Raw genomic sequence first — 13,176 nt, 5'->3', positions numbered from 1 at the left:
GGAAATTAAAAGCAACAAACATATCACATAATACATAAACTTGTATGAAGAGGTAACGGCATTAGGAAGCGTTAATTTTAACGTAAATTTGTTTTCCCTTAGACCTAACATCAGCACAAGTGTGGGGGGTGGAGGGAGTTCTCCCCTGTGAAACTGGCTGCACAGGTGGAATTTTTATTGATAAAATTATTACCCAAGATTAACTAAACAATTAACCCACCCCCATAAAGGGATGCCCCCGCCCCAACAGACAGTGCTTTATCATCAAGTATACCAAAAAACAAAGAAGCTTGGTTTGGGTGAGAAATTTGCGTGCGGTTAGGACTAAGGGAAAACAAACTTCCCTTTCGTCCTAACCAGCAGCACAGGGTAAGGTAACGGTCTGATTAGTGTTCCTGAATGACAGAACTTTGGTAACAAAGGTCGGTAGAAACCTCCACAGGACCCTGTCCAGGAGGAAGAGGGTATAAGGTTCAGTGGCCGACAGGGCCTGAAGTTCTCCAATCCTCTTGGCCGAAGTTATGGCCAACAGAAATGTGACCTTTTAAAGATAAAAATCTAAGGTCTACAAATTTCCAAAGGTTCAAAGGGGGGAGAGGATAGCCCCTTTAGAACGACAGATAAATCCCATTTAGGGATAGGTCTCAAGATTCTAGGTTTTAATCTTTCGGCTCCTTTGAGGAACCTCCTGAGTAGGGGGTCTTGAGCTAGAGATTTCCCTAAAAAGGCAGAATGAGCAGAGGTATGAACTCTGAGTGTTGAAGGGCTTAGACCCTTGTCCAGGCCGTCCTGAAGAAACTGTAGAATAGCTGAAAGAGGAGGATCTGAGGGTACAACCTCTTTATCAGCACACCACTGAAGGAAGATCTTGTATATCCTTGAGTAAGCTTTGATTGTGGACTCCGCCCTGGAGTGTGAAATGGTTCTCAAGACCTCCACAGAATGCCCTCTAGCTTCTAATAGGGATCTGTCAATCTCCAGGCTGTCAGACTGAGTCTCCTCAGATCTAGCCAGGGACCTGTGTCCTGATACACTAGGTCCTGCGTTAGGGGAAGTCTCCAATATATGCCCTGACTCATCTTCATGAGCTGGGTCAACCAAGACCTCTTCGGCCAGAATGGTATTATCACAATGACCGGGGTCTGGTCTTGCTTGATTTTCGTCAATACCCTTGGTATCATGGAAATTGGAGGGAATATATAAGCCAGCCTGGACCTCCATGTTATGGACAGAGCGTCTATCGCCAGAGGATTGTCTTCCTTGTAGAGGGAGAAGAATCTGTCCACCTTGGCGTTCAACCGGGTCGCCATCAAGTCGATCTCAGGAATACCCCACCGGAGAGTGATTCGGGTTAAGACGTCTCTGTTCAGCGACCATTCGCCTGGAACTGGTAGCCCCCCCCCCCCCCCCCCGACTCAGATGATCTGCAAACATGTTAAGAAACCCCCTGATGTGGACAGCCGAAAGGTGGGATAGACTGATTTCTGCCCAAGAAAGAATTAGACCAACTTCCTGGAGAAGAGGTTGAGATCTTGTGCCTCCCTGTCTGTTGATGTAAGCAACTACCGTCGTATTGTCTGAGCGGACTCTTATCGCCTTCCCGCGGATAAAAGGAGCAAAATGGTAGAGAGCAAGACAAACTAGACGGATCCGTCTTCAAAATGCGTTCAGTGTTACTATGGCAGCCAGGACGCTATTAAAGTCCTGGGTGCCATAGTAGTAGTGGGGAGCGGGGGAGCAGTATACTTACAGTCCGTGCGGCTCCTGGGGCGCTCCAGAATGACGTCAGAGCGCCCCATGCGCATGGATGATGTGATCACGTCACCCATGCGCGTGGGGCGCCCTGACGTCACTCTGAAGCGCCCCGGGAGCCGCACGGACGGTAAGTATACTGCTCCCCACTACACTTTACCATGGCTGCCGGGACTTTAGCGTCCTTGCAGCCATGGTAACCATTCAGAAAAAGCTAAACGTCGGATCCGGCAATGCGCCGAAACGACGTTTAGCTTAAGGCCGAATCCGGATTAATGCCTTTCAATGGGCATTAATTCCGGATCCGGCCTTGCGGCAAGTGTTCAGGATTTTTGGCCGGTGCAAAAAGCGCAGCATGCTGCGGTATTTTCTCCGGCCAAAAAACGTTCCGGTCCGGAACTGAAGACATCCTGATGCATCCTGAACGGATTTCTCTCCATTCAGAATGCATTAGGATAATACTGATCAGGATTTTTCCGGCATAGAGCCCCGACGACGGAACTCTATGCCGGAAGAAAAGAACGCAAGTGTGAAAGAGCCCTAAATTGGATGAGAGAAGCCTCTTCTGTGGACTCCAGGTACCTTGTACTGGATTCTCCTCCAGATGGGTTCCCCAACCTAGAAGGAAGGCGTCTGTGGTCAACGTGATCCAACGAGGTTGAATCAAGGACCTCCCATCTGATAGGTTCCTCCACCACTTGAGGGAGGAACGGACTTTGGCAGACAGGGAGTGCATCTTGTCCAACCCCCTGGGGTTGCGATTCCAGACTGCTAACACTTCTTCCTGAAGTGGACGTAGATGCCATAGGGCCCAAGGAACTGCCTCCGCAGACGCTGACATGTGGCCTAACATCTTCATGAGAGTTCTGATGGACACTCGCCGAGGCACCATGAGGAACTGCGCGGCTCTTATTACTCGATCATTCCTCTCTGGAGAGAGAGTCATCTGTTCGGAGTCTACGAGGAAACCCAGGAACATCCTGGAGGTAGACGGAAGGATTTCAGATTTTTCCCTATTTATAAGCCAGCCCAAGCGCTGGAGAGACTGAAGAGCCAGCTGAAGATGAGAGATAGAAGAACATCTAGAGTAGCCGCTTTTAGAAGCCAGTCGTCTAGGTATGGGACGATCTCTAGTCCTTGAAGCCTGAGTTGGGCGACAACCAGAACCACAACCTTAGTGAAGGTGTGGGGAACGGAAGAAATGCCAAAGGGCAGCACAGCAAACTGGTAATGTTTTACCACCCCCCTTATGGAGACCGCAACTCTTAGGAACTTCCTGTGAGCTGGGTGAATGGGAATATGAAGGTACGAGTCCTTCAGATCTATAGTAATCATTAGATCCCCTGGATTTAGAACACTGATTAGTGATCAAATGGTCTCCATCCTGAAGTGCTTTGGCCTTATGAACCGATTTAGGTAGCAGAGATCCATGATCATACGACAATTCCCTGAAGGCTTCGGGACTAAAAATATGGGGAAGTAAACTCCCAGACCTCGTTTGCGAGGAGGAACCTCCTCTAAAGCCTTCTTCTGCACATAAAGGAAGACGGAGTCCTCCAACACCGACTGCTTGGGGTAATTATATCCAGGACCCACTGGTCTTGCAGCCAGGCCTGCTGAAATAAACTTAGGCGACCTCCAACTGGAGGGGAACTGAAAATTTGTGCACCGCACAGAAGGTTTGGAGGGGAAGGGGGAGGGCAGGCAGGAGGGTCATAGGTCCGCCTTACGGTCTTTTCCACGACCGCGACCCCGTCCGCGTATTGTCCTATGGGTAATAATCACATCAAAAATATATGGTAACAGCCAGCAATGCCTGGACCGGTCTTCTGTTCACAGGACAGAGAAAAAAGCATTGTCTGTTGGGGCGGGCGTCTCTTTATGGGGGTGGGTTAATTGTTTAGTTAATTTCGGGTAATAATTTTAATAAAAATTCCACCTCTCCTGCCAGTTTCACAGGGGAGAACTCCCCCCCACTTGTGCTGCTGGTTAGGACGAAAGGGAAAACATGGTACAACTGCTTAAATAGTAACTCCCTAATACACCATCACTAGCAGAATTACTCCCTTGAGTGGTAGGAGCGATCGCAAATTTATTTTCCTTTTGCAAGGGAATCCAAATTCTCCATGCCCCCTCTTCTTAAATGGGTATCACCTACCTGCTGATCTAACCACGAAGAACCCCACCAATTGCTAGATAGAATGGAGCACCACTTCATACAAACCCCTTCTCGTCTAGGTCTCGCTGGGGTCCCCCATTCTAGTAATCATCAACCCCCCCTTCCTCCAAAGAAAAAGTAAGCATTTCTAATACCTCTTTAATAATTGTCCTGCAAATTTCCCCCATTTGTACATTCAATTTCTCTCTATTCATGTCCTCTGCTTGCTGTCAGTGAATGAGAGCATTCTTGTTCAAATCCAGAGGCTAAGAACCTGCACAGACCTAATATATCTCACAGCTGAAGGTTTGTTACAACTGTATCTAATCTTGTATATTTTTGGTGATAGGGGCACATTGCCGACTCTATGACCACCTTAGATGGGTTAAGTCCTGCAGAGCGAGAGGTTATAAGGAAGATAAGTGGCAGCAAGACTACACTGGCACCGCTCATCTCTGCCAGGTTTAAAGAGATTAACGGAAAGGTCAAGGATTACAAAAAAATAAAAACAATAAAAAAACAAAACACCTGCCTTCTTTAAAAAACAGCGCCACACCTGTCCATGGACTGTCCATGGTATTGCAGCTCAGATTTCATGAAATTGAATGAGACTCAGCAACAATACCACACACAACCTGCCGATCAGTAAAGGAAGAAAGCGGCCATGTTATTCCAATCCTGAATTATCCCTTTAAAATCAGTGAGTTCCGATGAAAATTGCCAGGTGACTCAATGCATTACCCTGCCCTTCAAGGGGAGCTCCACTTCGATATGACCTGTATTCTGAGGAGCACACTCCTAACCGCAAGCTCTCATCATTATAAGGGCTCATGCACACAAACTTATTTTCTTTCCGTGTCCGTTCCGTTTTTTTTTTGCGGACCGTATGCGGAACCATTCATTTCAATGGGTCCACAAAAAACAAAACAAAGTTACTCCATGTGCATTCCGTTTCCGTCAGTCCGTATTTCCGTTCCGCAAAAAAAATAGAACATGCCCTGTTATTGTCCGCATTACAGACAAGTATAGCACTGTTCTATTAGGGGCCAGCTGTTATGTTCTGCAAAATACGGAATGCAGACGAACATCATCTGTATTTTTTGCAGATCCTTTTTTTTGTGGTCGTGTGCATGATCCCTAACTTATAGCGCTGGATATAACTTATCCTAAGCAAGTATAGAAAATCCGCATTATGAAGCCTGTCGGGCAAGAGCTGAAATTTAGGGAATTCCACTTTAAAGGGGTTATCCCATCTTAGACAATGGGGGCATATCGCTAGGATATGTCCCCATTGTCTGATAGGTGTGGGTCCCACCTCTGGGACCCGCACCTACAAGGAGAACGAAGCCGGGGAGAGAGTTGTGGCTGGAGGACCCCGGGTTTCCCGGGGTCCGTCCACCACAGGCGCAGCTCCCCACCACTCCCATTAAAGTGAATGGGAGCGCACCGCGCATGCGCGGCCACCGCTCCTATTCATTTCTATGTGACCGACGGAAATAGCCGGCTATTTTCGGCGGCTCCATAGAAATGAATGGAGGGCGGCTGCGCATGCGCAGTGCGCCTTCCTCAACTTTCTCCGCTCCGTTCTCCTTGTAGGTGCGGGTCCCAGAGGTGGTACCCGCACCTATCAGACAATGGGGGCATATCCTAGCGATATGCCCCCATTGTCTAAGATGGGATAACCCCTTTAATATACATCTCACACGTGTAAAGCAAAAATTAAGGTGGAATCCCCATTAAAAATGGAAATAAAAGGATATTTCATTTATGCAACTCATACCTATGAATGCAAGAACATAATGGATATATAATTGTTAATGTAACCCACCTTTACTGTGTCAAACGGGTGTCCAACTAATACTCCAGCAGCACCTAAAATAATAAAAAATAAAATAATTTAATAATAATCAATAAATTCTCTACCATAGAGGGAAACAATGTATCTAAAGGTGTTAACTATTCTAAGCGATTTGATCCATAGCGACATTTCATCTGCTGGTCACATGACCACATTCCAATATTTATAGGGCTGTACGTAGAGGAATAGGAGTCGCTATGGGGGGGGAGCGGGTCAAACTTTTGATAAGCACTTACAAGTAAGTTAATTTATTATGTCCGTACTCCAGGACAAACCCTCTAAGAGAATTTTAAGTCCTAGATATGGGGACGCTTTTGTGCAACTCTAGTAATTGTTGCAGTGCAAACGTCGTCATGGTAACACACACATTCCTGCCTCACAGAGAAAGTTCACAAAGTTTATTCCTCTGCAGATAACTTATCTTCTGCCCAAGGTTCACTAAAACCACATTCAGAGAGTAAAACCAGCTTTATAGCTAAAGTAGAATCAGATCCCAAGCAAAACTCAAAAAATTTACCACTGCGACGGAGACTGTAAAAAAATAAATAAATTGTAGGACAAAAGAGGTCTCACAAAAATAACCAACTTCCACGGACAAGGAGGAAGGGAGCTGTGCGTTTAGGTCGGAAAGGGGGTGGGGCCATTCAGCCTTGCTGGGCCCTTCACACTCGGGGGGCCCCATAGCAACTGCCTATATATCGTTGGCGATATCATAGGGGTCCTCAGGCAGATAGAATGCAAAACTGCTCAAAGGCTTATTTATAGGCAACCACCATCTTTCGATTTGGCATTAGAACACGTATTGAAATCTTTTGGTTCTTGGGAAGGTCATTGGTCATCCATGGTCTGGTCACCTTTAATCTACGGTTTATGGAAATGAAGAGACCTGGGCAGCCAAATAAAGGTGGATTTACACATACCATTAAAATCGGACAGATTATTGGGAACGACCATTCCTGCGAACTCTCGTTCACGATAAGCTGGCCATCTAAATGTTACGCCAATCACCCGAAACGCTCGTTCATCAGGTGATCCTGTCGTTCATGCAGGCACCAAAATCAATCATTTCTGGGCAGCAGATCGTGTGGTCTAAACAGCGACCTGCCGCCCCAAAAACATTGATTTTGCACGGGGACAAGTAATCGCAGTAACGACTGCTCGTCCTCATGCTGTGGAGGTGATCACTGCACGTAAATATAGGATTTATCCTTCACGGAGCGAGCAGGAACGCTTCCTTCCCGACAATCGGCTGTTCCATCAGCTCACGTAAACCCTTTTAACCCCTTTGTCTGCACAGAATCAGCACAGCAGACGGACACGTGCAATAATCAGGAGAGTGTTGCTCGAGCGTGTTGACTCCATAGCGCAGGACAATGTGGACTACACTGGGAGAGCAAAGTTTAATCCAATGTAAATCTCAGGGCTATAGATAGGAAGGGTCAACCATCATGATTGTCCACCACATACAGAGACATCCCTGAGCAGGGAGAAAGTCTGCTGGCTGGTATCAGATGACCTTCATGGCAAGTGGACGCCAATGGAGAGTGAAATTATCGGCAAAAATTCACTTCACCCAAGAAACATCAGTATAAAAACTTTGTTCACCTTCACTCACGATGGTTTGCCCTTAACCAGCAACTGGTCATCGAGGAACGGGCAAAAGATTCCAACGGGAGCTCCAGGAAAGATGGTTTGTGTCAATACATCCAGGTCAGATAAGAAGCTTTACACCACCACTGGAGGCCTACAGACATTAAGCACATTCCACCACAGATATGACCAACCACAAAAAAAAAATGCATTTGGCTAATGTTGGCACAACCAACCGGGCATCCAAGTTAGAGAACCCAAGTCACTTTTAGTTCCACACTATTGATGTGGGCCATTCCCTGGGTTGCTTAAGATCCTTCCAAGAACATAGGCGTGAAGTTTCAAAGTGTGGTAGAAAACCATCATATTGCAGGGTACGATTTATCCCCGTGAATCTTCCCATTGATTCTAAGAATTTATACATGTTAAAGGGGTTGTCTGCTTTTTTCTGTTGATGTGTTGATGACCTATCCTCAGGATTAGGTCCTCAATGTCAGATCACCGTTGACCACACGATTCCCCAGCCAGCTGCTAATAAGGTCAAGCAACAATAAGAGGTAGGAGGCACACAACTCCTCCAACTTCAGATGAGAGACCCCACATGACATCTCATTGCTTACATGGATCGTGTGTTTTCTATGCGTTCCACCTGTCAGTGAATATAACCCATGACATCCATATCCTATCTCTTTAACATGAAATACGATATAGGCGCTATACGAAATCACATTCCGCCCGAGCACAATATAGAATTCCAGGAAAGTAGAGGCATGCACAGACATTACAGCGCAACCTGAAATACACTTGTAGCTGATCATAAACAAGCACGTGGCGTGTACTTCATATGTCAGCTGTACCCGGGAGATGGCGATTGGTCTCTTTGGGGGGTGTGAGCGAAACGCAAGTCCCAGATCTCCTCCGCATTCATCTCTGGGTTCAGCAGAGTGTAGACAAACCGGTTCTGCAAGTCAGGAGACATTCACTGGAAAAACAAGGCAACTTTTCTCATGTTAATAGCAATTTGTTGAGGAGTGAATGACCAAGGGCAATGCGGAATTGGAAAACTTCTGAGAATCCCTCAACCATGGAACACAAGTGTCCGATAGCAAGTCTGCAGGGGAACATCAGATCTGGAGCAAACACAGGAGCCAATCAATATTCTTCACTATAGGGATCCTCAATCCATTGTTAGAAGGGACCACCCGATCACAAGGTGCCCCGACAGTCAATGTATCTGCAGCAGGACATCCCCAGAGGCTTGGATTATGAAGAAATGTATCAAACAGATGAAGGCCATAGTGGACATTTTAATTGACGAATGGGGGAGGGGGGGCATAAAGTTTTCTGGCTTGAATCAAACAACACTCATGAAACATTTCTATGGGACTGGATTTTTTTAAAAATATATATATTATATATATTCTGACACAGTGAGAGGTTTGGTCTGGGAAAACAGGTATTTTCCTCCCAGCATGTGCTCCTGGGGTGATTTACAACCAGGTGAGGTCAAATACCAGACCAGATTTTGAATGTGAGAGGTTTGGTCTGGGAAAACAGGTATTTTCCTCCCAGCATGTGCTGCTGGGCTGATTTACAGCCAGGCGAGGTCAAATACCAGACCGGATTTTGAATGCCGATCCGGGTTTTGGCAGCACCTGGCTGTCCTTAAATAGGCAGCTGGGCTCAGAAGCCAGGACTCTGTGTTGGGATCTGGGATCTGGGAGCATTGTGTCTGGATGAAGGCTTGCTACCTGTTTGGTGTGAAAACAGGTTGGTGCTGCTATGCTCAAGGACTCTTAGAGGGAGAATTGCCACATGGTGTGAATTACCACCAACACCGCAAGGTGACTTTTTGTTTGATTATGACTGCTTGTTTTGTCACTTGCCTAAAGGGTGAATAAAACACTGAACTGTTTGATCCAAAGAACTTGTTGTTGCCTCTATACTGCGTCTGCTAATCCTGTCTACCAGAGCGAGTCCCCACAATTGGTGGAGGATGCGGGTAAGAGCAGTGAGGCTGGCGTAAACGCCGATATTTTTGGTTTCTGCATTTTTCAGTCACGGTTGTATGTCGTAGATTAAACCAGCTGTACTACAACCAATGCCCCACGACAAAATGGAGGCTGTTGTGAATGCCCTCATGGAGGCTAATATGCAGCAGCGAGAGACAAACCTGCAGCAACGCGAGGCTAATAAGCAGCAGCAGGAGACTAACCAGTTGCTGCTACAACACGTGATGGCTTTGCAGACAGCAGGAGCAACCCCGAGCGTCCACGATGCCCGGAAAGCAGTCTGTGCCGCGATTCCTAAGATGATCCCCGCAGACGACATCGAAACCTACCTGGCGATGTACGAGAAAGTGGCCACCAGGGAAAAGCAACCCCGTGACTAGTGGGCTGAGGTCGTCGCTTCATTCCTGGCATCCGATTCCCAGCGGGTGTATTTCGATAAAGGGTGACATTTTGGTAAGACTGGGGGGGAATGTGTTGGGTTGGGCCCAGCGGGTGCATCGGTGGGGGTTTAAGCCGGCTGAACCTGCAAGCATCCAGCATTATGACTTATTTCACCTCTACAGCCTGATGTGTTGAGTCCCACTGCTATGCTGGATCGTCTGTTGGTCGATATGTTCTGGAGGGCTTTGCCATACCCTCTCCAGCACTGGATCGGTCAGGTGTTTCTTGGCAATGCCCTTGAGATGGTGGACCACTATAAAGCTGCCAGGAATCTAAAAGGAGGGTTCTGTCAGGAGGGGGTCGGCAAAACCCCGGAAATCTCCACCCCAGGCCCGGAGATTTGAGCCGATAAAACCCGCCCAGGATGTACCCACGGCGGACCTGGCTCTGATAGTCTGCTGGCGGTGTCAGGAGCCTGGCCATGTAAGGGCTGACTGTCCCCATCGGGTTGAGCCCATGGACACTAACTATGGCTACCGTCAGTCGCTGTATGCCAGGAGGCTTTGTGCAACAGGTACCCCAGAGTCTCTAGATCACTTGTGCCAGGTGGAATTGGGAGACACTCCGGCGGAGGCTCTGCTGGACTCAGGGAGTCTGGTGACCCTAGTAAGGGCTACCCTGGTGCTGTCCACTGAGTATACTGGCCGGAAAGTCGGGGTGATGTGCATCCACGGAGACTTAAAAGACTACCCCAACGCGCTGGTGTCTCTAACCACAGTGGCCGGTAGATGGACCCACGAGGTGGCTGTCGCCACAAATCTACATTATGAACTCATAATAGGGAGAGATTTCCTGGGCTTCCGGTCACTGTGGCCTGCTATGACAGTGACTGATACTCATGAGACAGTGGTAACCCTAGCAGAGTGGCCCGGCTCAGGGGGGAGACCAAAACCCTGGGAACCTGAGACCGAAGGGCCAGAGGTAGGGATGACCACCACTTCGGTGGAAGAGGGGGAGACGCTAAATGTGATGGTGGGAGACGTGGAGGACTTGCCGCCGGGTCCTGAATTGGCAGACCTCAATGTCTTCAGGGATAATTTTGGTACACTATCCCGCGCCTGGGAAAATAGTGTTAATAGTAGATGGTGAACCACAACAACCTGGGGCAGAGTCAGTGTTTCCCAGTTTTGTGGTTCATCAGGATATGTTGTATCGGGTAAACCAACTGCGGGGTAAGACTATTGAACAGTCGGTGGTCCCCAAGGCTTAAAGCAAGCTTGTGTTAGATCTAGTCTACCAACACATTTTCGGGGGTCACCTGGGGCTGCAGAAAACTCAGGATCGTATTCTATAGTGGTTTTACTGGCCCAGCATATTCAAAGAAGTGGAAGAGTTTTGTAAGTCTTGCCCGACCTGTCACATAACTAGCCCCCAGCCACAGCCACATTTCTGTAGTCCCCTAGTACTTCTCCCGATTATCGAAGTACCATTTGACCGAATAGCTATGGACCTCATAGGTCCAGTACCGAAGTCTGCCAGAGGGCATCAACACATCTTAGTCATTCCAGACTACGCCACTTGGTACCCGGAGGCGGTGCCACTGCGACATACCTCGGCCAAACTCCTAGCTAAGGAATTAATGGAGATGTTTTCCCGAGTAGCGGTCCTAAAGAGGTTCTGACCGACCAGGGGACCCCTTTTATGTCCAAGGTGATGAGGGAACTCTAAGTTGCTGCACATAAAACAACTACGGACATCCATTTACCATCCGCAAACGGACGGTCTGGTAGAACGGTTTAACCAAACATTAAAAAAATATGTTACAAAAAGGTGGTCGCTAAAGATGGGAAGGACTGGGACCTCCTTCTGCCCTATCTCATGTTTGCAGTGTGAGAGGTACCCCAGGCCTCTACTGGGTTCTCGCCCTTCTAACTGCTGTATGGCAGACACCCTCGCAGTCTCTTGGACGTGGCCAAAAAGAAGTGGGAACAACAACCCCTCCACATAAAAGTGTCATTGAGTACGTTACCCAGATGTAAGATCAGATAGAGACAGTGTTACCTCTTGTTAGGGAGCATATGGCGGCCACTCAGCGAGCCCAGAGTTAGGTCAGGTCTATAATCGGCAGGCTCGGGTCTGGATCTTTTACCCAGGTGATCGGGTTTTGCTTCTGGTGCCGACCGTGGACAGTAAGTTCCTAGCCAGGTGGCAGGGGCCCTACGAAGTACTCGAGAAAATTGGAGATGTAAACTACATGGTACACCAGCCGGGGTGGCGATAGCCGGAGCAGGTTTACCATGTGAATTTACTCAAACCATGGAAAGATAGGGAAACCTGTAGAGAAGACAGCCCGCGGCCGGTTTTCTAGAAGAAGAGGTACCGGCCCCTCTGTCTGATGCAAGAGAGGCGGCTGCCACAATAAAAAACAGACTCAGGAGGCCAGGGAGTTCGTTAGTCGGAACACGGATGTGTTCTTAGACCTCCCCGGACCCACTTTCATAATCCAGCATGACATTGTCACTGAGCCTCAGGCAAAAGTCCAGTTAAAACCATAGCGGGTACCTGAGGCTCGGCGACAAGCCATCTCGGAGGAGGTGCAGCTAATGTTGCAGCTAGACGTCATTGAGGAGTCAAAAAGTGAGTGGGCCAGTCCTATAGTATTGATACCCAAGCCGGACGGGACGTCGCAGTTTTGTAATGACTTTCGAAAACTTAACGAGGTTTCCAAGTTCGATGCGTATCCCATGGCCCAGTTGGATGAGCTCATCAAGAGGTTAGGACAAGCCCGGTATTTTTCTGTTTTGGACCTCACAAAAGGGTACTGGCAGGTGCCCTTAACGGAGGCTGCCAAAGAGAAAACTGCCTTCATCACGCCTGAGGGGCTGTATCAATATAAGGTCTTACTTACCCTTAGTCTGCATGGCGCCCCCGCCACTTTTCAGCGACTAATGGACATTGTGCTTCGTCCACATCATTGGTACGCTTTGGCTTACCTGTACGACATTGTCATCCACAGTACCGACTGGGAATGGTGGGCTATTACATGAGGTTTATCCCCCACTTTGCTACTCTAGCGGCGCCCTTGACAGGACTCTTGAAGGGACACAAGTCAACGATGGTTCGCTGGGATGATCGGACGGAAGAGGCTTTCTCCACTTTGAAGTCGGCCCTGTGCGGGTCCCCGGTTTTGGTGACGCCCGACTTCAAAAGGGAGTTTATAGTACAGACCGATGCCTCCGAAGTATGCCTCAGTGCTGTACTGTCACAGGAAGTCAACGGGGAAGGAGCATCCCATGTCTTCCTCAGCCGTAAGCTCACCCCAGCCGAGACCCGGTATCAGGGCCGGCCTTTGGGGTGTGCGGGCTATGCGGCCGCACAGGGCGCCATAGCAACAGGGGCGCCGGGCGGCCGACAGCTCGCAATGT

General features: G+C 48.3%; 1 protein-coding gene across 3 annotated transcripts in view; it reads right to left on the bottom strand.

The window, feature by feature from the left end:
• SLC25A29 (solute carrier family 25 member 29) overlaps window positions 1-13,176 on the bottom strand; it is a 30,527-nt gene that overhangs the window by 6,237 nt on the left and 11,114 nt on the right. For all 3 annotated transcript variants that reach the window (XM_040412660.1, XM_040412659.1, XM_040412658.1), the window contains exon 2: window positions 5,739-5,782. Coding sequence is in view for 1 of the 3 variants with exons in the window: in XM_040412658.1 (XP_040268592.1) it covers window positions 5,739-5,782 (44 nt within the window). In the remaining 2 variants the exon portion in view is untranslated. The remainder of the gene's footprint in view (window positions 1-5,738; window positions 5,783-13,176) is intronic.

Source organism: Bufo bufo, chromosome 11 (genome assembly GCF_905171765.1).
Source record: "Bufo bufo chromosome 11, aBufBuf1.1, whole genome shotgun sequence".
In the NCBI taxonomy this organism is placed as follows: domain Eukaryota; kingdom Metazoa; phylum Chordata; class Amphibia; order Anura; family Bufonidae; genus Bufo; species Bufo bufo.
The sequence above is the reverse complement of the archived record's forward strand: the minus strand, read 5'-3'. Positions and strand labels throughout refer to the sequence as shown.